The sequence below is a fragment of the Heloderma suspectum genome, chromosome 1 (assembly GCF_057233095.1).
Source record: "Heloderma suspectum isolate Gila_16-S chromosome 1, 16-S_ref, whole genome shotgun sequence".
NCBI classification, from domain to species: domain Eukaryota; kingdom Metazoa; phylum Chordata; class Lepidosauria; order Squamata; family Helodermatidae; genus Heloderma; species Heloderma suspectum.
In genome coordinates this window covers 114,323,335-114,348,591 of record NC_139458.1, presented here as the reverse complement: position 1 = coordinate 114,348,591, position 25,257 = coordinate 114,323,335, and the positions used below count along the sequence as shown (strand labels likewise).

Genomic DNA, 25,257 nt, shown 5'->3' with positions numbered 1-25,257 from the left:
CTCTCACACATATTTTGTTGAGTGGGCACTTATGTTGTAAAATTTTCCAGGGAATAGAAAAACAAACGGTAACCCAACACTGGCCCTGGATGTCGGTATTTGTCACGCCCACACTGGAGAACTCCTCTTTGGAGGATGACTGGGACTCCCCAAGCCAAGCATCACAGATGAGCTGCAGGACCTTGAGGCAGATCAAGGGGATCATGACCTGCCTCAAAGGCCCTGGAGGGAGACAGTCATCGACCGTAACCAGCGGAGAGTCAGAACTCTAAAGGAGCTATCCAAGGTGCTGAAACTAATCCCCCAATAGGTCCAGCACTTTGGATAGCTCCTTTAGAGTTCTGACTGGTTCTGACCCAAGCCCAGACCAGATTCATAGCCCCACTGACATCAAAGCCACCAGCCTCCACTGAACCTAACACTCACAACATAGTTCGCCCCCTTTCAGACTGAGGCAGCTGCAGAGTGGCCACCTGGACTGAGGGAGTGCCAGCACCTAAAAGTAAAACTCAGACAGCTGCTGCAGGAAGAACCACCCACCTGGATAGGGACTCCTGGTGAGTAAAGGTGTACTCATGAGCAAGGCCCTGTTCACAAGTAGAGGTGGCACTGATGGATCGCAACTGTGCTCCAGCTGGAGCTCTGAAGGCTTAGGCTCAAGAGCCTTCAGTTGCAGGCACTAGGTGCTGGAACAATGTCCAAGTGCCAGCTCCTTGGTGCCTGCCGTGTGTTCCCCTGCTGCTATCCTGTCTCTTCTCTGGATCTCCTAGTGTTTGACTTTGGACTGCATACTGACCTTGCTTTTGGACTTGACTCTGTAGGGATCCCTGGCACGCTGCATCACTGTAAGGAGGGCAGTATTGTGGCTTTTATCAATGAGGATAAAAGCCCTGTTCCAGCATTCCCTCAAGTTGGTGCCCTCCAGATGTTTAGGACTACATCCCCCAGGATTCCTGCCCATTGGCCATGCTGACTGGAGCTGATGGATATTGTTATTGAAAATTACAGTTCTACACCGCCCCATAGCTGAAGCTTTCTGGGTTGTTTACAGAAGTTTAAAATACAATATACAAAGTTTAAAAGCCATTTACATAAAAGCACACAGACATTAAAGGCAAAACTGAAGTACTTTGGCCACATAATGAGAAGACAGGAAACCCTGGAGAAGATGCTGATGCTAGGGAACGTGGAAGGCAAAAGGAAGAGGGGCCGACCAAGGGCAAGATGGATGGATAATATTCTGGAGGTGACGGACTTGACCTTGGGGGAGCTGTGGGTGGCGACGGCCGACAGGAAGCTCTGGCGTGGGCTGGTCCATGAAGTCACGAAGAGTCGGAAGCGACTGACCAAATAAACAACAACACACAGACAATAGACACAAACAATATATAACTAAAACCAACTTTAAACAGTCAGTCATAACTAAAGATACATCCAAGAGATGTCAAAACTCATCATGTACTGCAAATTGCCTGGGAAAAGAGATAGGTCTTAATCTGGCGCTGAAAAGCTAACAATGTGAACACTAGGTGTTCATCAGGGAGCTCGTTCCATCACTGAGAAGGCCCTCTCCAAAATGTCCCAAATGCCTGCAGAGGACCAGGTTGGAGATGGCTGCCCTATTCATTACTTCTCCATGTGCAGCTTCTGTGTGTGAGTAGAAGGGCAATGGGTGCATGCTCCTGGCCCTGCCTTGATGCCGTTTTTATTTACTATGCTTTTTTAAAATTTAAAACATTTATATACTGCTTCACATCTAAACAGATTCTGGAGCAGTGGACAATAAAAGATAAAAAATAAACATCATATTAAAAATTGTGTTTTTTTAAAACGTAATACCAGTAATAACTATGGCTGTTCGCTCAATGAAGGCTCCTTGAAATAAAAATGTTTTCAGCAGGTGCCAAAACACAATTCTTGTGTCTGTCTGACCTCCAAAGGCAGGGAGTTCCATAGAAAGGGGGCCACCACACTGAAGGCTCTTCTCCGGGTGGACTCCAATCGGGCCATAGGTCTATGTGGAACCACCAGGAGTTCCTGATGCCCAGACATGCCCTCTGATGACCTCAGTGACTGGGCAGGTTGGTAAGGGAGAAGGCACTCTCTCAGGTATTCTGGTCCCTAGTTGTTTAGGGCTTTGTACATGAGTACCAAAACCTAAAACCTGGCCTCGTAGCCAATAGGTAGCCAGTGCAGTTCCCTCAGCAAAGGAGTTGCATGCTGGAAAGGGGCAGCTCCTGACAATAGCCAAGCTGCTGCATTATGCACTATCTCCAGCTTCTGGAGCAGCCTTAAGGACAGCCCCATACAGAGTGCATTGCAGTAATCCAGTCTTGAGGTTACTAGCACCTGTACCATTGTGGCCAAGCTACTCCTGTCCAGGACAGGCTGTAGTTGACGAATCAGCCAAAGCTGGTAAAGGGCACTCTGAGCCACCATGGCCACTTGGGCCTCTAGTGACAGTGATGGATCTAGGAGTAACATTAAAAAAAAAACATTAAAAAAAAAAAAGACAAACCCCAACAAGGTGGAATTTAACAAACCATGGCTGGTCATGCAAGGAAGGCCTCTTGAAATATCAACATCTTCAGGAGGCGCCAGAAGGAACACAATGTTGGCGCCTGCCTGACCTCTAAAGGCAGGGAATTCCACAGGAAGGGGGCCACCACACTGAAGGCTCTTTTCCTGGTAGACTCCAACTGGGCCATGGGTTCATGTTGGAACCACCAGGAACATGCCCTCTGATGACCTCAGTGACCGGGCAGGTTGGTAAGGAAGGAGGAGCTCTACCAGGTATCCTGGTCCCAAATTCTTTAGGGTTTTGTACACTAGTACTAATACCTTAAACCTGGCCTGGTAGAGAATAGGCAGCCAGTGCAGTTCCCTGAGAAAAGGAGTTACACACTGCAAAGGGGCAGCTCCCGACAGCAGCTGAGCTGCTGCATTCTGTACTAGCTCCAGCTTCTGGAGCAGCCTTAAGGACGGCCCCATACAGAGTGCATTGCAGTAATCCAGTCTTGAGGTTACTAGCACCTGTACCATTGTGGCCAAGCTACTCCTGTCCAGGACAGGCTGTAGTTGACGAATCAGCCAAAGCTGGTAAAGGGCACTCTGAGCCACCATGGCCACTTGGGCCTCCAGCGACAGTGATGGATCTAGGACTCTAGGAGTACCCCCAAACTACAGACCTGATCTTTCAGAGGAAGTGCAACACCATCCAGAACAGGCAATGCGCCTATCTCCCGGACCTGGGAACCACTCATCCACAGGGCTTCTGTCTTGCCAGGATTCAGTTTTAAGTTTATTGGCCTTCATCCAGCCTATTACTGAGTTCAGGCACTGATCCAGGACTTGCACAGCCTCTCCTGATTCAGATGTCACAGAGAGATAAAGCTGTGTGTCATCAGCATACTGACAGCACTTGGCTCCAAATCCCCTAGTGACCGCTCCCAGTGGCTTCATACAGATGTTAAAACAACATTGGGGACAAGATGGTAACTTGTGGAAACCCAAAGCTCAACTGCCAAGGGGCTGAGGAATGGCCATCCAATGTTGCTCTCCGAGTTGCTCCCCCCACCCTCCCTACATCATGCCCCCACCTCCTTCCTCACAGATAAGACTGGAACCACTGTAACATAGTGCCTCCAATGCCCAACCCACAGAGTTGATCCAGGAGGATACCATGGTATCAAAAGCCAATGAGAGACTGAGCAGAATTAACAAGGTTAATGTTAATGCAGCTATGCCTGTGGCTCAAATATTCATAATGGTGGCAGGTAGGGGTGTACGGAACCCCACTCACCGTTCCGATCCGGGGCGTCTGCAGTGGGGGGGAGGTCATCCGTCCCTCCCCCCGGAATCCTCCCCAGCCGGCTCCGCTCCACGGCAAGTCCACAGAGCAGCTGGCCGGGCCCATCCACAGCCAGACTTCCATCCACTGCCGGACTCCGGCCGCAAATGGCATCCGGCGTAGTGGACGCCATTTGCATCCCTGCTCTTTGCCGTGATAGGCTATGTAAAGATTTACAAAGCCTATCGCAGCTATAGCAGGGACGCAAATGGCGTCCACTATGCCAGATGCCATTTGCGGCTGCAGATCAGGGGAGCGGATGGAGCGGACGGGCTGGCGGCAGGTAGGGTACGTCTGCGGAGAATTTTGTGGAGTGGCGGAGGGGAGTGGTCCGTTCCGCCACGGACTCCGGGGGCTCATTGGAGTCTGTGGTGGAATTCTCCGCCATCCCTAGTGGCAGGCGCGAAGATGAAAAGCCCTGCAGGGAAATTCCTCCATGGTAGCTCCTTGTGATGTGCAAACCAGGTTACTGTTTACAATTCCCACCCTGCACCGTGTGTGGAGATATACTTGCAACTGTTCATGCATCTGATGTAGTGAACTGTAGTCCATGAAAGCTTATGCCAAAATTAATGTGCTAGCCTTTAAGACTCTTTGTTGTTCTCTAAATGTCTAACAACCAGGGAACATGAAGGAAGAAACTGGTGAAAGTGGGGTGCAGGAGGAAGATATCAGGGAGTATCACCAAAAGTTAGCCTTTCAAGTCCACTCATGCACAGAATTACATGTGATCTGATGCAATCATTGTTTGTTCGTTACTGTGCATTTAATTGCTTCCCTGGATAATTTGGATGTGTCCGCTGTGTATATAATCCAAAATGAACATCTACATTGAATTGAGTTTGAACACTAGGTGGCCCCACAGGAACATTTATCTGCTGCACTGATTTTATTTTTCTCTGTTCATTCTAGGGCAAATCACCTATTTGTAAACACACCCATGAAATACAAATGTCACTTTGTGCGTGGAAACCTCTGAGCTTTTATGTAACTTAAATCTTGTATGCTACCAGTGTAACTATACTATGGACCTGTTTACATGACATATCTGCATTTCTGTGAATAATTGGATGAGAGTGGGGAACTGAGCACCTGCCCACTGTTCCCATCTTCACCTCAGTGTGGTCACCTAAGGTCCGAATAGAGCATCTTTGTATACAAGTTGTACATGCATCACTTATATCTGCACAACTGGGAACCCTGCAAAAAACAAAGTCACTGATTGTGCATGCAGCCTTTGTTCAGACCTTCAGCTAAGCACATAGAGGTTGCAGGGTGGGAGGCAACAGGCATGATCCCTCTGTTTGTGCTAACTAGATGCAGCTATGCTGTGTGAATAAGGGAATAAGTACAGGAAGTAGCACATCTGGTTTTATCGGCACTAACAAACAATCTTATGCATGTTTACTGTGTAGCAAATCCATCTATTTTCAATGGCGCTTACACTACTGGGGAGGGGCCATAGCTCAGTAATAGAGCACCTGCTTTACATGCAGAAGGTCCCAGCTTTGATTTCCCACAACTCCAGGTAGGGCAAGGAAAACACCTGTCTGCAATCTGGAGAGCCACTGCCACTCAATGTCAACAGTACTGGGCTAGATGGACCAAGTGTCTGAAGCCGTATAAGGCAGTTTCTTATGTCCCTTACTCCCAAGTAAGTACGTCTAGGTTTGCAGCCTTTGCCAACATGCAGTAATCATATATAGTAAGGCTGTTTCTACACAAGGCAGTTATTTTGCGCTCATGATGGGTCACTCGCGGAAATTCGTGGATCCTATACACAATGTTGACATCCTCCAGGGCATCTTCTACTCTTTGCAATCTTTATCACGGTGTTTTCCCTGATTATGAAAGTCTGGCATTTTTGCTTCTCCAGCAATTTACCGCTTTAACTCTATATGTACTGACATCATGGCGGATTATTGCAAATAATATAACAGCGCCATCTTATGGAGTTATAGTGAAGCATATAGACCTTGCTGAGGAAAACAAGAAGGAAAAAGCCACGTGGAAAGGGCCCGAGCTAATCCCACAAGGAATCCAGAAGCAGAAGCCCTGGTGAAGTTGTGGGATTTTTGATTGGTGTAAAAATGCTCTAAGGTCGGGGGAAAAGATGATGGAAGCTCCAGTATGCTGGTGCAACACCAGATACACAGGCACAACGGATATGCTGCTACTACTTCTCAAATGAACCAGCAGAGTGTTCTGCCGGCATATCTGCTGCACTGCTGAAAATGCTTCAGTAGAACAGCTAAAACAGGGTGGAGTTCTGGGTGGGACAAAGACAGTACAGGGATGGAGCACTGTATCCTATATGCACTTAGTCCACGACCACATCCCAGTTGACCACAAGGCATTTCACTCCCATTTACTTTAATGAAGAGGAGAAAATGAATTTTTAAAAACTCTGTTCCCACAATAACTGCTCTTATTGCCATGACAGAGTATAGGATATGGTACAAATTAAATCACTTCACAGTTATGCATTCAAACCTCATAAACCTCATGCAGTGGAGCATAGATCTTCCCAGATTTTTTTTTTAAAGAGTTGAACAGTGGAAAGTCTGTCAGTCTGTCCCTCAACTGAAAATGGCAGCACTATGACGTTCCTCCTCATCTCCTCTAACAAATAGTTATAGAAACATGTGATAGTGTCATCACATCATGCTTTCCCATGCTTGGCTCCAATTAGTGGCTGCTGCTGGGGTTGAATGACATGATGACGCCACATCACACATTTTGGTAACTATTTGTTACAGAGAAATGCAGGGGGAACTTGACATGAGCTTGGCATTTTCACCAGCAGTCCCATGTTCCCTATCACATCTAGATCCTAAGACCTAGTGAATTCTCTTTCAAATTAAACTCTGTTCACAGTGTCAAGCAATAACTACAGTATTTCAAATGCACTATTTCCTTTCCTGGTGACATTAAGCATCAAGATTCCCCCCCCCCCCCAGCATTACTTAAGCACTTTCAAGTGGGTGGTGGGGGAGGGGGAGATAAATAATTAAGAGAGGCAACAAAATAATCAAATACAGAACTAAAATATTTGGCCACAATAACAACACAAAGTTAGGAACACTTAAGGACACCCAGCTCTGTGTTGTATTGCATCCTTTTGCTATAGATAGGAGGCCTGTTTCAGTTCCGCCCCCCCCCCCCCCGCCACTGTACTGGATATTGCCTGATTGATAATTAAACAGTAATTCCTACATTTTGCATGAGCAGTTTCAGAGGGTTATAAATCATTAAATACATCTGGAAGTGGCAGTCATGGAACATTTGCCCGTTTTTACTGCAATCTCCAGCCAAAGGAGCCAGCCTACTAACGGTGATGGCTATATGATTCTCCTTCTCCCCTCCATCATTTTCTTCCAGAGAGAGTATTTGCCATTGTGGATTTTTATTAGCTGTACATAACAGATGAGTCACAAAATTGTTATAGAAGATCAGTGTTGAAGATGACAACTTGGGGCTGGTCCTATCATTAGGTAGAGTGAGGCGGCAAGGTGTTGGTGGACAGAACTCCACCAACACTGTTGGTGAGACATGTGGCCTGCCCTGAACGCTGCAGTGGAGAACACTGTCCTATTGCCAGTGTTGAAGTAAGATTCAACTGCCAATACAGTCAGCTTTGGCATATAGAATTGGGACACCTTGTCCTTCACCTCAGGCAGCAAAATGTCTTGGGCCAGCCCTACCAGCAAAATAGCCTTTTCTATTTATTGTCTGCAAACCATTTGACATCTGTAGAACCCCTGTGAGTGGAGGGAATTGGGAGGGTAAGGCTCCTTTTCATTTATTCATCTATTTAAAGTGATTTTTAGGCCACCTTTAAGGGTAGGCTGGAAAGAACAACCAGAAATGTTAGAACGGAAGGGTGTGGTCAGCGGAGGGAGGGAGTGGGAGAGATCACGTGGAAAGTTAACTGAGGGCACAATCCTATGCATGTTTAGACAGAAAAAAGTCCTACAACTCCCAGCATTCCCCAGCCAGTTTTTTTTCTGTCTAAACATTGCTTCAAAATACAAGAAACATCCATCCACTCAAGGGCATGTCCACAGGGAGCTTTTCCTGGGACTGTGTGATGTCATTCAGCACATCAGATTTTTGCAGGTCACTTGCACGCTCTGCTGAATCACTGTTCTCCTCCCCACTCCCAGCCTGCACATCAAAAAGGATGCAGGAGCCAGAAATCTTTCAGATGTGGAAGCACTCCGATACGTCTCAGCTCCAAATTGGCCTTTCCTGATGCTGGATTCCCCTAATGAAAGTGACTGTTGAGGTTTTGCTACATGCGTTTTGCATGGTATAGTTGCACCATCGGTTTGACATGAACACAGTGAACTGGAAGACCTATGCATGTGTGCTGTAACGAGTTCAAGAAAACTACCAACTCCCTCAGCCTAGGCATCATCAAGAAGAAAACTGACCTCTTCTTCTAACTAGCCTTCCGCCCAGCCCACTGTGAAGACCAGCTGAGCATGCAGGGCATGTCCGTTTATTTACTATTTATTATTAACATTCATACACAGCCTCATCTACTAAAAAGCCATCAAGGTGGTCAATAAAACGTTAAAATAAAAACAAGAATATTAAAAACAGTACAATATTGCAACTACACATTTTGAAAGGCTGAATGGAAAATATGTGTCTTTATACCATTTCCAAAGGCAAAGAGTATGGGGACCATTTATAGTTCTTGATGAAGCACGTTCCATAGTTTGAGGGCAACAAACTGACAAACAGGCCTCTGAAGGTAATGGTGCCCTTTCAGAGGGCCTCTGCTGCAGATCTTAATTCCCAGGTAGGTTCATAGTGAGATTGGTACCCCCTCGGATACCCAGGTCCTAAGCCATTTAAGGCTTCAAAGGTTAATACTAATACCTTGAATTGAGCCTGGAAAGCAATTGCCAGCAAGTGTAGGGCATTCAGGATCAGGGTATAATATGGCCCTGATACTGTGCAGCCTAGCTGCTGCATTTTGCACCAATTGAAGCTTCTGGACTCTGTTCAGGGGTAGTCTCATGTAGAGCACATTGAAATAATCTAAATGTGATGCAAGAACTCCACTCTGTAAGTTCACTCCTGTCATGTACTAAGCATCCACTGAAATACAAAAGTTATGTCTAATAGAAATGGATGGTGGGGGGGAGGCATGCTCTGTTTTCACCTTTCAATATTACTTCCCTGGGTTGAAATTATGTTAATAGTGGTGACATGCAGGATTCTCTCACACTCCGTCTTCCACTCCTGATTGGAGAGTTCCCCTACCTCTGAGAGCCTCTCCCCTCCTGTCTTAAGGGAGATACAATGGGCTTGCCAAAAGGGGAAAATGTAAGACGAGCCATGCTGGATCAGTCCATCTAGTCCAGCATTTTGTTCACACAGGGGCCAACCAGCAGCCCAAGGGAAGGCCCAAAGTAGGACATGAGTACAATAGCACCCTCCCACTTGCGATCTCCAGCAACTGGTGCACATAGGCATACTGCCTCTGATACTAGAAGTAGCATATAGCCATCAGGGCTAGAAGCCATTGATATCCTTATCCTCCATGAATTTGTCCAACCTCCTTTTAAAGCCATCCAAATTGGTGGCCATCACTACATCTTGTGGCAGCGAATTCCATAGATTTGACTATGCACTGTGTGAAGAAGCACTTCCTTTTATCTGTCCTAATCTCCCTCCAATCAGCTTTATGAGATGACCTTGGGTTCCAGTATTATCGGGGAGAGAGAGAACAATGTCTCCCTATCCACTTTCTCCACACCATGCATACTTTTGTACACCTCTCTCACATCTCCCCTTTTTTCTAAGCTAAGTCCCAGACATTGTAATCTTTCCTCATACGAAGCGCCCCTTGATCGTTTTGGTTGCCCTTTCATCTGCAAGTACAGATACTGATCCTGACTAGAGTAGGATTATTTAGAATTGTTTAAATGCCTTTCTTATGCTGCTTCTTGTTTCTCCCACCCCCTTTTCTTGAATGTCAATAATCCTTGGATTTGGCATCTTGAGTTGATGCAATACTTTGTACGGCCAATGGATTGGTCCCACTTGCACTTCTGTCTAAGCTTCAGGCTTTGCAAAAGGGAGATCATGGGACACATAGATTGCACTCTGCCTGGGTATAACCAGATGAGTTTGCTAGTAGTGTTTTCCCAGCTTTCAAGTTATACACCGAAGAGTTTGGTCTTCTCCGTCAGCCAGGCTGAGGTAAAATTGAAGGAATGGTGACAGCTACCTGTAAATAAAGCTAAGAATTGCATTCCAGCCTGGTCCACACTGGAGGACAGGTGCAGTAGCTTTCTTCATACCTGCTAATTAGCCAAATGTTGTGTACAAACATATGCAAATCAGTACTCCCAGGGTTCTCCCCCACCCCCAGCCAAAGCTCAGCTTCTTCCTTCCATTGCAAGGCACTTGGCAGAGATACTGGCTGCTGAATCCAAAACTGATTAAGTAGTCTGTGTTCCCCCTTCGCCATGCTTCAGGCAGGCTGTCTGCCCTTTCCTGTTTTAAAATGCTATATTTGCAGTTAAATGTACATTAATACTCCCCCTTTAAAGCAGAGTCAGTTTTATAAATGATCAACAACCACCACAGGGTGTGTGTATAGGAAGCTCGTTTAGTGATATCACTCATTTCTAGCCAGTCCACTTGCCCTGTGTACAGCCAGCTTCTGTTGCAAACTCATACCACTGTTTTACCCCAAGTTCCATCTGGGAGAGAGGATGGTGCATTTAACAAAATGTGATGAGTGATTCCACAGCAAGCTCACTGCTCTCTTTCAGTACCTATGTATGTACCAAAAGAGAGCTACATTAACATTCTAGCTAAGGCCTGCCTTCAGTCAATAATCTCCAGTCATAGGCTTGTCACTCATTTTACCTGAGTTATTTCTTTCTTCACCTGTCTAGACCTTCCTGACCATGAAGTCTTCTCCAGCAGATCCTACCTTTCCATACCTGTGTTCTTGCCCTACCTATCACACTACAGTATATCGTAAAGTAGTGGTGGGGGATGTGTGGCCCTCCAGATGTTGTTGGACTGCGACTCCCATCAGCCCTAGCGATAATAGCTGATGGTGAAGGATGATGAGAGTTGCAGTTGAACAACATCTGGAGGGCCACATGTTCCCCATCCCTGCATTGTCTCATTTCACCTGACCTCAGAGTGATGGCGCTTGTTGCACAACGACTCTTCTGGATATGATCCAGCCTCCTACCCTGTCCTATGCGTTCTAAAACACTCAAATAAAATCTAAAAGGGTGTGAGTGTGCGTGTGGACATGCATTTTTGCAAACAAAGCATGATAAAATATTGGACAGTCACAGCAGCTACTTGAACTCAGTACATAAGGCTAGCACAGATTAAAACAAAATGTTTGTCTTGATTTATAGAAATCACGTATGGTGTTCACTCTGTGGGTTACTTTCTAGTCCTACACTGGATTATCTTCTTACTATGTAGAGAATGGTCAGCATGATGCCCAAATGATGAGAGCCTTTGAAATGTAATGAAGTTGTGCTAGACAGGGCAGAACATATGCCATCTATTATTGCAATGGTTCATACTGTCAATAACTCCATACCAGTAAAGATATGAAGAAAATCCTCTTTACAGGGCAGCAGAAATAGTGACATCTACTTCCTTCTCCTACAAACACAGAGAATCAAAGGCTGGATAAAATAAGGGGTAAGAGGTCATGCTCCAGAGACATAGCCATGTTAGTCCATTGCAGCAAAAACAGCAAAGAGTTTTGTGGCACCTTAAGGAATAATATATTTATTATGGCATAAACTTTCATGGATACTGTCCCATTCATCAGATACATAACATGTTAGCTCAAATCGGCAGATTTAAATACACATGCTGGGGCAGGGGTGGGTGGGATGTAAACCTTGTGGTCAGAGGGAATTGAAATGCAAAAAGTACAGTGATAATTACCTTAACAGTTGCCATACACAAAGCCTCCTTGACTGTTAGCAGACATTGGAATGGTAAGCAAATAACACATGTAGTATGATTAAAGAAAACACCACTGTCCTTATTCAAACCACAAGAAATAGACTTGAATCTCTTGATGAATTGTAGTTCAGCAATTCTGCATTTCAGTTCCCTCCAACCGCATGGCTTACATACCCTCCACCTCCAGCACATGTATATAAAGCTCCCAATTTGAGTTTTGCACTTCATGCATTGATGAAGAGGACTATGAAAGCTAATGCTAGAAGATGGTTGTTATTCTTTATGGTGTCTCAAGCCTCTTTGTTGATTCACCCTGGACCCAATTGTCTATTTGCACTCCAGCAGGCTCTTGGGCCAGAAATAAGCCTAGGAAGGGATTAGGAGAGGCATGGGGAAGGAGTTGTGGGCACAAATTGGCAGGCAGGGAAAGGGTTAAGCCTACCTATTCACCCCTGCAAATGCCACACTGTTAACCAGTAAGCCAACATAATGTATAGTTCTATCTTTAGGGCCATATTAGATGTTGTGTTGATAAATGTATAGCCTTAACCCTGCATTTGCTGAAATAATGGGAACGAGGGGTGGAGCTGGCAATGCATAAATGAATACAGAGGTGGATTAGTAGGTAAGAAGTATATGCCCACCTGTTACTGCCTTACAGTTTTGGAGGCTAAGCTTCCCGAGTTTGGGGGGAAAATTAAAAACTGCCTGTGCGGGGGACAGGGGCAGTTGCATGGTATTTGTTTCTCCAGCCACTGCATTAGCATTATGAGGGATATACAAGTTTCGAAACCCTGTGCTTTCCTCCTAATGTCTAATTTGATATCTTGTATTACTGAAAGCCATCATACTGCAACAAAAACGCTATTGTCAAGGGAGGAGATACTCTGTTCTCTAGAATCTTTTTTAGCAAACAGCCGAGGATATTTTCATTAATAGATAATATGCATGCGGGGTGGTGTCTGAGCTGTTTGCTTGTCTGTGTGTGTGCGCGAGAGGAAAGAAGCAGTCTGCAGGTGGAATATAGCTTGACTCTTCCTCAATTTTTAAAATACAGTAGATACAAGGAAACCTCCAAGAAGAATCAACTGCATTAAATAATCTAAAATCTGTGCAGCACTAAGCAGCTTCCATTCCTTGCATAACTGCTGCTTGTTGTTCAGTCGTTCAGTCGTGTCTGACTCTTCGTGACCCCATGGACCATAGCACGCCAGGCCTTCCTGTCCTCTGCTCTCTCTCCGAGTGTGCTCAAGTCCATATTCATTGCATCGGTGATGCTAGCCATCCCATCCTCCGCAGTCCCCTTCTCCTTTTGCCTTCAATCTTTCCCGGCATCAGGGTCTCTTCCAGTGACTTTTCTCTTCACATTAGGTGGCCAAAATATTTGAGCTTCAGTATCTGTCCTTCCAATGAGCAGTCAAGGCTGATTTCCTTTAGGATTGACTGATTTGACCTCCAATGCAAGCAACTTGTATGTTCCCTCCAAAGTGACCTCACTAGATGGGCTGAAAAGCCTATCTAGCCAAAATAGAGGTTGGAGGAACTCAGAAGTCACCGAGTTCAGGGGCCTCCCACTGGACTGGGCACAGTCCATAGGACTGAGCCCTTAAGCTAAAATACGCTGTTATTTTTGGACCCGCCCTTTTGACTTTTGTTCCTCTCACTACTGAAATGCAGCCCCCCAGTGCTTCTCTGAAATGGAATACGGCCCTCGGGTTAAAAGAGGTTCAACACCCTTGTTCTATATTATGTGGCTGTAATCATGACTACAACCTGTAATAGCCCAGGTCACAGGCTTCTGCAAAAGCAGAATGTCCCTCACAATCAGGGACACTTGAAAAGCAGGAATATTGGAATTCCTTGTTGCAGCTTTAAGGTTATATGCTAATAATATAGTGAAATCTAAATGCATTTGCTTAAGCTATTGGGCAGTATAGAAATGAAATGAAATAAATACATAGAATTAAGATGCTGAATTCCTGTTGTTTGCTACTGAGAAGTAATGAGAGGTTTCGAATTGTGAAGTTGTAAGCATTAGTGTCACATGGCTCGTACTTATCACCTTCAGACCTGGCTCTGGGACGATTTCTAATAGTTAAGAGAGAATAAGGTAATAATCCAGAACTAATTTCGTGAGTAAATCCTCACTCCAGAGACCTTCGGTTATGGGACTGTATAGAAATGTAAAATAAATAAATAATATCCTACTAAAGTCAGTCTGTAGGGCTGACTTCTGAATGAACATGTTTAAGACTGCACTGTACAATAACTGATGCTTAATCGTAATAAGGTAGCCACCACTATTCTACCACGTATTTATAGCCAGACAAATCTAGCTAACACCAAAAAGAGGTTTACCCAGAACTGCTGTGAAGTCTATTTATTTTATGTTATATTTTTAATCCCTTCAATAACAGATGTTCTCTGGGCAGGTTTCAAACAGGTAAAAGAATAAAATACAATGCAAACAGTTAACTTAATAAAATAAAATACAAAACAACAAAGAGCACAGAAATATATCATTTTGTATTTTATTTTATTATTTTAACTGTTTGTAATCTGCTTAGAGAACATCTATTATTTTTACACACACAAATACACACACACGTGTGTGTATGTAATCTTAGCTTAAATATATTTTTGAATACTCTGTTGTTAGTCTTCTATACATATACATATATATGTATATGTATGAACTGCAGTAAAACCTTAAAACTAAGTCTACAAAAGGCCTGGTAGAAAAGGAAGGTCTTTGCCTGGCACTGAAAAAAATAATGCGTTTGTCAGGTGAGTCTTCTTGAGCATTCCATAAATGGGGCACCACAACTGAGGAGGCTCTGTCTCTTGTAGACACCTGCCTAATTTCCTTCAGTAGGGGCACATGGGGGAGGGCCTCTAAAGATGACTTAGGGTCCAAGCAGGTACATATAGGAGGACATGTTCCTTTGGATACTCTGGCACCAAGCCATTTAGGGCTTTAAAAGCCAGTACCAACACTGTGGACTGGGCTTGGACATGGACTGGAAGTACTAGTATCACATGGTTGGACAGGAGAGTGCTGTTGCTCTCATATCCTCCTTGTGGGTTTCCCATGGGCAGCTGGTTGGCCACTGTGTGAACAGAATGCAGGACTAGATGGACCCTTAGTCTGGTCCAGCATGGCTCTTATGTTCCTATGAACTCTGGCCCAACTAAGTTATGGTATTCCTATTTGGATTTTGGGATTTAATTCCCAAATGGAAAGGGTCCAGTCTGTATTTCTTAGGAAGCTACTGGGCCTTCCTTCTTGTGTGGGGAATGCAGCAATCTATTTGGAAGTGGGTATCCGATCAGTTGAATGCAAGGTATGGATTGATGCTTTTTATGATTTCAATGCAAGCTAGAAAAAATGATGTTATTTTCTTGAGAGAAGAAACTTCATGAACTGTATTTTGTTCCTGTGCTAGTTTTAACTGTGCTTTATATGTTTTATGTTGATTTTGCTCATCTTTGACCGTAATAAATGAATTCATTCACTTGTGTTCCTATGACGACATCAACCAGTCCCATTCAGAAGCCTAGCAGCTCTGTTTTGACTGACATTTCCAAGCCATCTTCAAAGGTAGCCCCACATACAACACATTGTAGTAATTCAACCAGGAATTTACTAGAGCATGGATAACTGTCACCAGACTATCTCTGTCCAGATGGGGTCACAGCTGGTATAATAGCCTAAGCTGATAAAAGACACATCTAGTGTCAGGTCCGGGGTGTGGGTGGCAGACGTCCTTGGTGAGAACACTGGGACCAGGAGGGATGGAGGTGGGCAGACAGCAGAGGTTCCCTGGGCAAGGGTCAGACACAAACAAGGTGTGGCAGGGCCAGAGGCGAAAGCAGAGTCCAAACAGGCAGGGGTCAGTTACCAGCAGGTTTGCAGCGGAGGCAGAAGTAGAATCCAAACACGCAAGGGTCAAGAACTGGCAAGGCATAGCAAAGATCAGGAACAAGCAACTGGAACACGATGCTGCCACATGTTGCTGTGGCAAGGTTTGAAAGGAAGAGGAAGCTCTTCCTAGGACTCCCTGAGGCTCCCAGCTGGTCTGCATTAGAGGACTTGGGAGCACCTGCAGGGCCAAATCCTGCAAATACTGTATTTGCCTTCTATGTCTGGCCTCCAGGTGAAGTTGCAGAGCTTCCCAGACTGAGCAGATCCTGACACCTAGCCACAGATGCCCCTAGTGACAATGACAGAACCAGGCTAGGGAGAAATTTGTTCAATTTGCATCTCAAAGTTCGAGATTAATTGAACTTAAGAAAACTGAAACTAAAATGTAGATTCATCCATCTCTACCAGGAGCACTGCCAAGCTGCGCACTTGATCTTTTAGAGGGAGTACAACCCCCTGTAGAACAGGTTGAGCATCATACAGCTGGGCAGATGAACTACTCACTAACAGTACCTCCCTCCTGGCTGGATTAGGCTTCAATTTATTGGCTCTCATCCAGTCCATTACCCTGCTTAGACACTGATTCAGGACATCTACTGCCTCACCTGGGTTAGATGAAAAGGAAAGGTAAAACTGGGTGTCATCTGCATATTGATAACACCTCAACTCACTCCTCCAGAAACCCTCCCCCAGCAGTGTCATGTGGATGTTAAATAGCTTGGGAGATCAAATTGAGCCCTGCAGAACCCTATAACATAATTGCCATGGAACAGAGCAGTAATCCTCCAGTACCACCTTCTGGAAATGGCCATCCAAGTAGGAACAGATCCACTGTAAAACAGTACCCCCATCTCCCAACACAGAGAGCCAATCGAGAACGTCCCATGGTCAATGGTATCAAAAGCTGCTGAGAGGTTCAAGAGAGCCAGCAGGGTCACACTCAACTCATTTCTCTTTCAGCAAAGGTGGCAACCAAGGCAGTTTCTTTCCCCAAACCTGAAAATACTGTAAGACAGCCTTCATTAACCTAGGGCACTCCAGATGTTTTGGTCTTCAGTTCCTACCAGCCCCAGCCAGAATGGTCAATGGTAAGGAATGCTTGGTGCTACAGTCCAAAACATCTGGAGGTTACCAGGTTGAGAAAGGCTGCTGTAGGATTAGGGGCCTCACCTGTAATATGGGGGCCTTATCTGTGTAGGTCACCACACATACAGATTAAAACATATTCTAAAACTGGATCCAAAGAACTTTTCATCAAGCTCTGTGTGACCAAGGGAGCTTTGAACCTGTGTTTCTCATGTACTAGCTCCCCCTGCTTCTTTGGATGTCTCTTTTAATACTGAGAGGAATTCCAAAAACAGTTTCTAATATGATGGGGCGGGGCAGTTGTTCAGATGCAAAAAGGTTTTGGGTGCACCTGAAGTAGCTCTTTGGATCCTGGAAATAAAATGTACTTGAGGATGTTTTACACTTACTGACAAGGCTCCACCCATTTAGTCACCAGTGACAAGTAGCGACTGCTTGCACGTCACAGCAAGTGAATCTTTCATAGGCTTAAGAGATTTTATACTCCTGACAATGGTATGATTCTCTTTTTCATCAGGAGGAAATGGATCCACTGTTTAACAGGATTGCAGCCTTAGTAGGTTATGTGGCTTTGTTACGATCAGCCTGGAAGAAAACATTAGAGGTTTAAAAGGCGACTGAGCTTATTTAAGGCAGATAGCTATATGAACCTGCCATAAAGTTTTTGCTTACCTATAAGAGGAGTACAGATAGCATAAGTACAGGGTAGGATAGCTTAGAAAACCACATAGCTCTTAGTAGGCCTGAGTAAAAGATTGGTTCTGTAGGCCTAGTTTGAGCCAGAATGAATTTCAGGAAGCGCTTGTTTGGGTAGTAGAGACATCTTGACTGGAAAAAGAGAGAAGTTTAAGGGAAAAGGTTTTAGCTGATACACCATTTTTAGATATGCTACCAACCCCAGATTTTAGAGACAGGATGCTTAAGGAGAAATTGGGGACTTTTCAAGTTTCTCTGGAATTGACAAAAAGATCAGCAATGACATTAGTAAATGGGAAGTACTTAGATTTAGAATAAGGAGCTTAGAAAGAACTAGGAAAGGTTCCTCCTGTGCAAGCACCGAGTCATTGCTGACTCCTAGAGGGATGCTGCTTTCAATGGCGTTTTCATGGCAGACTATAGTGGGGTGGTTTGCCACTGCCTTCCCCAGTCGTGACTACCTTTCCCCCAGCAAGCTGGGTACTCATTTTACCGACCTCGGAAGGATGGAAGGCTGAGTCGACCTGAGCCGGCTACCTGGGACCCAGCTTCCGCTGGGATCGAACTCAGGTCATGGGGAGAGTTTCGGTTGCAATACTGCCGCCTACCACTCTGCACCACACGAAGCTCACTAGAAAGAACTAGACCACCTTATAATAACTAATCAGCAAGCTTAAAACATAATAGTGATCAAGTATGGTATTAGGCACATAACTGGCATAGGACTAAAACTATGAAAGGATCCACATAATATTTACATGGACAGAGAAGAGCAGTGGCAGCTGGTACCCATTCAGACTGGTGGGGCAGACAGCAGACCCAGAAGAGCCAGAGCCAAGGGGGTCACGGGAAGCAGGTCATGAGAGGTACAGCGGTCTTTTGTGTCTTCGACAGCCAGCAACCTATACCACAGAAAGGGAAAACTGAGGCACATGAACTTCAAGATAATGAGTGAGAAGTGGGGGGGCGGGATTCACACAGCCACACAAAAGGACTCCTTGGGACCTACATTCCCCTGTTCCAGGAACAACTCCTATTGCACAGGGAATCAAGTAAGATCATGACCGTAAAGAATCAAGTAAGATCATGAGTTCAGATTCACATGGCCAGAAAAAAGCACTACTCCGGACCTTATTCTCCTTTTCTTTTTTTAAAGCAACCAAGTCCCATTGCACAGAGAATCAAGTGACTTTGAATCCACACAGCCACACAGTAAAATCATCATCATCTCAAAACTATACAGAAAAGTGATGCTTGGAACCAAGCTGAAAGTTGTGAGAGCGTATACCCCTCTGCGTTTAGCATACTAGTAATCATCATCATCCACGTCATCCGCACAGAAGCATTCCTTTGAAGCTACTGTTTTAAAATTACAGCAATGTGGTGGTGTTGATGGTGGGGAACACTTACCCAATACAAACATAAAAATTCACACACACTCACTCAAGGTAAAATAATAACCCACACCCCCACACATATACTCACCAAGGGCAATAAAAAATAAAAATCCACACACACCTTGCATACTCACTCAAGGTGAAAAAAATTCCACACCCTCATCCAAGGCAAAAAACAAAACAAAAAAGAGCCACCACCCCCTTACCCAGGGGAAACTAAATAAAAATACCCCCACACACACACTCACCCAAGGCAAAAAAAGAAGAACATTAAAAAAAAAATCTACACGCATACACCCCGCCCCCAGGCAAAAACAGAGAACCCCATCAAAATACAATTAAATTCAAAAATTTACACACATAAAAATCCACACACACACTAAAGCAAACATCAAACAAAACAAACACCCATGCACACTCAACCAAGGCAAAAAAATAAAATAAAAATCCACAGATGCCAACACACTTGCCAACGGCAAAACTAATAATTTTAAAAACACACACCCAAGGCAGAAAAAAAAAAAGTCCACCACCACCCCGCACACACTCACCCAATTAATTCATCAAAATCAGTACCCAATGAATGTATGGAAAATCACTGGCAATTTATTTCATCAATGCAGCCAGAGATTAAATCCAATCTAGATCGGGATTGCAGCTAGAGCCAGTTCATTTGGCCTTCGATTGCTTTAGTAAATCCCGCCCCCACAACAGCAGCAGTTGCTTTAAAAAAAAGTTAACTAAGTAGTAGCAGCAGCACCACCCAACAGAGGAAATAGCAAGAAAAATAAAATACCATCCGAAAAAAGTGGACCTCCTCCACCATTAAAGCAAGCTTACATACCAGCATTCTTGTGCTGTGCTGGTCTGGGTCCTCAAAGCAAACACAGAGAAAGAGCAAGTAGAAGCAAGTACGCCCACATACACTCATTCAGGGCCAAATAATGGTTTTTCTTACTCTCCTACAAGCACTTGCGGCCCCAATTCAGATTGGGACCATGGTGCTCCAGGAATGGGGGGATTAAACCTTCCCTCTCCACCCATTTTTGTCCCATAATCCTTCCCACGGGTGTGGGAGAGGACGAAAAAAAGCCTCATGCAGACTTTTACCTTCTTTTAACACCCCCCCCGCTCCGACAGAGGTGTGTGGAATCTGGGGACAGAAACGGTGGAAGGTTTAATCAGAGCCATGCACACTCGCCGTAGAGCAAGTTTCTAATGTTAATTTACTAATGTTAACATTTCTTCTCTCAATCTACACAAGACAGACAGACTGCTTGTGCTTGCTTTGCATCCCACCGCTGCAAGCCCCCAAACGGTTGGGGTTTTTTTACACCAGAATTCATGGTTTCTGATTGGAACGTGCAGCCGTAGCATCGCCCGTTAGTGCAAAAATATTATGCCTCTCCCCCTGCGCAAAGGCAGAGAGTCAAATACGGATATTGTTTAGTTTGCGGGGGATCATTCCCCCCAGAGATCCTCCAGTAACTTCCCCAGCCCTAGCGGGAATGATTTGCGCGCACACAGTTCCCACACATGCGTCGTTACAACAATGGGCTGCGGCTGCTGCTGCTGGAGGAAGAGATTAAAGCAATAGCAGTGGAAGTAGCAGCCAGCCACACAGCAAGTACAAACAATTATTAATGCTGGGGAGGGGGGAACACATCATTGCAGGACACTGTTTTTCAGTGCCCCTCCTACCCTAAAAGACCAGCGGTGCCTGGAGAAGAGAATCACAGAGCCAACACTTTCTCTGTAGTTTTTTTTTTAAAGTGTAACATTCATAAGATACTGCCTCAGTCTAAATATTGAAAACATTAAGAATCAATGTCAAGAAATCCATTTTCCTTTTGTGGTTTAACTGTCTTTAAAAAACTCCATTTTGTGAAGATGGCCCTGCATACACTTGCTAAACCACTTGTGTGAATTATCTCCTGCTGTTCTGGTCTCAAAGCCATTCAAGGCTGGGGCAGAACTCTTGCCAATCAGGCTGAATAATTTCAGCTGGGATGCTGCAGGAATCATCCCCTCCCCACAAAGCCTAGGAACACTGCTCAGCCAGCTGGTGATTGGCTAAGGAGGCTCACCTCACATTTGTCAGAGGCTCTGGAGTACAAAAGGGGCGGAAGCAGACATAGCTGCCCTGGCTGTTCTTTGTGTGGTTTAGGTTTAGTTACTGTTTTGCTTTTGGCTTGTGACTCTCAGTATTACAATTTGGACCCCGTCATGTAGAAGACTCGTGCCTAGGTACCTAGAGACAAATGTAGGAAACTTCTGTTATTCTTTGCCAGTACTATTGTTTCCAAATATTACTCTGGTTCTTGTATGCCTTTTATTCCCCTTTCCCTTTGTAAATAAATATTACTTACTTGAAGGATTGTGTGTGTTTTCTTCCAAGTATGCCTTGGAACTAAAGCCAGAAACTTTTGCTTGGTTATTGCTGCTGTTTAAAGTCTTTAATACCAGATCAGGCTCTTGTTTCATAAACCCTAGGAATGTCCTAAAAGTTCTGAGAGACCCCTGGCTTAGGCAGATAAAAGGGGTGGTGGCAACCTACTTTGCTGAACAACAGCTCAATCAAGCAGGTTGCCACTCCCCCCTTCATCTGCCTGAGCTGGGGGACTCTCAGACCTTCCCCTGGCTCAGCAACCTTCCCAAGCAACCTTTTGCCCCTGCCACACTGCTGGGAACTAGGGCAATCCATCCCCTTTCTTCCTTCACAGTCAGTATTCACTGTTTTCCAGAGCAGGTTTGTATATGATGTAGCAGCAACACGGCACTTCTGGTACTATATATCTTATATAGACAGACACCTTTTCAATGTATGTATTATGAAATATACTTATGCTGACTCATTGGGTTCTTTCTAAAGCTTGGCAATACTGCTATGAGCATGGCGAACTCCCTTCTCTAGAGGGAACACATGGGAGAAAAATATAAATGAATTATAGGGTTATGTGTTTTAAATTAAATAAATGTGTGGACAACCTAAACAACATACAGAACATTTGGTTGCTCTGGAATTATGGTGATGAGCACAGCAATAAATTCGAGTGGGAGAACCCCCGAATACTTTGTGTATATAAGCTTCTGGATCACTTTACTTGGTTGCCATCTTGGTTGGTGCATTAGCCCCGAAGGTTGCCTTATTCTGCAGAATAAAATCGCCTTGGACCAGATCTCTACCGCCTCTAGTTCTTGGCAAACAAATTGGATGAGTCTACCAGGGATAGAACACAATTTTTGTAACAAAAGTGTCCCTGTCCTACATTATACATGACAAATGAATGGCACTTACCCAGATCACTCCCTCCCCTCATTAACAACCCTAGCTTAAATTCATAACAACAACAGGCACAAAGTACCACCCAAAACGAAGCTCACTTAAGCTCCATTGATTTCAGTGGAAGAGGTATTGTATGTTGAAATCTCTCCAGCTAAGTGAAATCAATGGGACTTAAGAGTGTCACTTTGGATCTTGCTTATAAGTTAAAGGTAAAGGTGTCCCCAACCAGTCACGTCCAACTCTAGGGTGTGGTGGTCATCTCCATTTCTAAGCCGAAGAGCCAGTGCTGTCCGAAGACGCTTCCGTGGTCATGTGGCCGGCATGACTGAACACCGAGGTACACGGAACGCTGTTACCTTTCCCGCCGAGGCGGTACCTATTTATCTACTTGCAATTTCTTGCTTTCGAACTGCTAGGTTGGCAGAACCTGGGACTGAAGACAGGAGCTCACTCCGTCTTAACCACTAAGCCACCGCCGCCCCTATCTCTAAGTTAGTCCTTGCCTAATGTTTTCTTAAGTGTGTTTTTGGATAGGCTTGAGCTAGTCATTATGCATTTATCACAGCACTAGCCATCACTGTGCATATAGATGTGCTCAAACCACCTCCATTCCTTGCTGTGGGAGTCCAGAGCTATTCTCTGGGTATGAGCCAAAAGCCCAGTAGTCATCTGGTGATTGTTTTTCTCTTTTGCTACGGCATGCTTCAGTTCATGTCCAGAGTGCGCAGTCCAATCCTGTGCCTATTTATCCAGAAGTCTCACTGCGTTCAATGGGAAGTAAGTGGCTGCAATCTTTTTTGGAAACGTGATGGGCAGAATGAAGCGATTTTTGAGTGCTTTTTCTCTCCTGCTTTTGTATGACATCCTGTCCCCAATCCTATACACATTTTTGTTGGAGTAAGTCCTGCTAAACTCCATGGGACTTACTTCTGAGTAGATATGTATAGGGACCCACGGCTAATTACTCCTACATAAGCGTCTTAGGGCTAAATTTAGAAGTGATGTACTCTCTTGTCCCATTGAAGTCAATGGACAAAGGAGGCACGCCTGACTTTTTCTGATTTACGCTCAGTACTGGTTATCTGTCCATAAGCGGGGAGGGTGTCCTGGGCTGCTTCCTCCTCTCCTCGCTGGAACGCAACAGAGGCGCGGTACAGTCTGCTTTCTGGCTAGGCTTTTACCCCGAGATAACCTCCCGCGGGGATACACTGTAGTGCCCTAGCAAGGAAGCGGCGCAGCCGGGCAGCCTTGCCAGGAGAGGAGAAATGGAGATTTCCCGCCAAGGTTGGCAGCGCGGCCTGGCGCTATCCCTGCCTTTCCACCAGAGGGACCGAGCCGGTTCTGTAACCTGAGAACCCTCCTCCTCCTTGGAAGGGAAGAAGTTTCTCGTTCACGTTCAAGCCTCGAGGAGGAGCCGCCGCTCCGGTTGCTGCTGCCAGAGCGAGTCGTAGTAGGGCGACTGGGGCTTCCTGGAAAGGTGACACCCTTCAGCCACCGTTTCCTCGAGAAAGGGACCCGCCACGGGCACCTGACTGAGGTAAACTCGGAAGGGGGGCGGCGAAGGCTGTGCGCGCTTTCGCCCGCCACTACTACGCATTATGAAATTGGATGGGGCATGGCCTGGCGGGAGTCGAAACGCGGCGCATGCGAGCACGCCGGCCTTTGCCAGGCAGGCTGCTAACGACGACGCCTTTGCTAGCAGCTGTGTGTAAAGGCAGCGGGAGGATGGAGTACCATCAAGGCGGGGCGGGCTGAGCGGGGAATAAACAGCTTTGCTGAACCCTCGCCAGCGCCTTCCGGTGTTACGCTTGGAAAAAGCGCCGCGTGCGCCCCAGAGGAGCAGGTGGCGCCTTCTGGCACTCCGCTCACAGGCAGCTGTGCCTGAGACGAGGGAGGGAAGGGGCCGCCTCTCCTCAGCCAGGAAGCAAAACGTTTTGTCCCGGGGAGATTGAAACCTCCCAAACAAAATTATTGAAACAAAAAGGTGGCGCTCCAACCCCGCCTCCCTGGGCTGAGGAGACGGACGTGCCCCTCAAAGCGGGGAGGGGGCAGCAGGCCCCGAGGCGGGGGGATTGCTTGCCTGCGGGAGGCCAGCGCTCCCGGCCTGATTAGCCGGCTATGCTCACCGCGGGAGCCGCAGAGCGCACGGGGAATGAATGCGGCAGCTGCTGGCCACCGCGGCTCCTCCCCCTCCTGCCTCCGTCCCCGCCTGGCTGACCGGCTCCTGCGAAGGCTCCTTGGCCAGCAGCAAAAGCGGCCCGGCTCGGTCGGCAGCCTCCACCATGACAGCCTCGGGGGCGCTAGGTAAGTCTCCCCTGCTTCCCAAGCGGGAAGTGAAAGGGAGCTGGCAGGCAAAGGCGCCGAGCTGACCTTGGAGGATGAGAGTGGGTTGCAGCCGGCGCCAGACGAAGCGTACAGCTCGTCTGACACCTGCAGAGCGGCCGCCCCTCAGCCTCGAGTTGTCTGCTGCCTCGGTTGCGTCGCTCGGCCACCGCAGGCACCGCTCCCCACCTCAGTCCACTCCACGCCCTCTCCGGTCTTTCTTCGCCATGGCAGAAGACCCATTTTTATGGCATGTGCTGATGCCATATTCAAGCCCTCTCTAAGACTTCTCTAGATCGATAATTGGCCTTGGGAATCGAAAAAGCTGAAGGGCGAGAACGGTCCCTGAAGAGGTTAATTGAGGACAACTTAGCTTGGCCAAAATTTAAAGGAACCAGAACCTGTATACCATCACTATTGCTTAAAAAACAAACACAACAGCAGATTTAAAGCAACAAGAATACACAGGATAATGCATTGAATCATTTCAAGGCTATTCCAGTATCGTATGCCTAATTCATCTTGCCCCATCACTCCTGTCCTTGCAAAACAGCTCATTCACTTTTGAATTGGGAGATTACACTTTTCAGATTATCAGTTTGGCAACAGCACATGAAGAACTGAAATGCAGTGACATCACTGGCCCTAGCTGGCTCAGTCTTTCTTGAGCACTGCATAGAGCAGCCTTCTCAAAGGCCATATTGGCTGGGAATGATCAATG

The 25,257-nt window shown here is 45.9% G+C and overlaps 1 protein-coding gene and 1 long non-coding RNA gene across 7 annotated transcripts in view; one reads left to right on the top strand and one right to left on the bottom strand.

Moving 5' to 3' along the window:
- Nucleotides 1–1,028: 1,028 nt before the first annotated feature.
- LOC146357704 (uncharacterized) lies at nt 1,029–20,052 on the bottom strand. Its single transcript, XR_014790749.1, has 5 exons — nt 19,773–20,052; nt 18,290–18,433; nt 17,508–17,663; nt 17,225–17,420; nt 1,029–1,342 (listed from the first exon to the last, which is right to left on the bottom strand). It is a non-coding gene; the product is annotated as an uncharacterized LOC146357704 (long non-coding RNA).
- Nucleotides 20,053–23,564: 3,512 nt separating this feature from the next.
- The window catches only part of AMPD3 (adenosine monophosphate deaminase 3), a 51,072-nt gene continuing 49,379 nt past the window's right edge, over nt 23,565–25,257 (top strand). For 3 of the 6 annotated variants that reach the window (XR_014790719.1, XM_084854118.1, XM_084854147.1), the window contains exon 1: nt 24,296–24,518. Coding sequence is in view for 3 of the 6 variants with exons in the window: in XM_084854118.1 (XP_084710244.1) it covers nt 24,371–24,518 (148 nt within the window). In the remaining 3 variants the exon portion in view is untranslated. Of the gene's footprint in view, nt 23,752–24,042; nt 24,519–25,257 lie in introns of those variants that run through there. The other 3 variants (XM_084854125.1, XR_014790731.1, XM_084854105.1) reach the window with 3 other exon arrangements.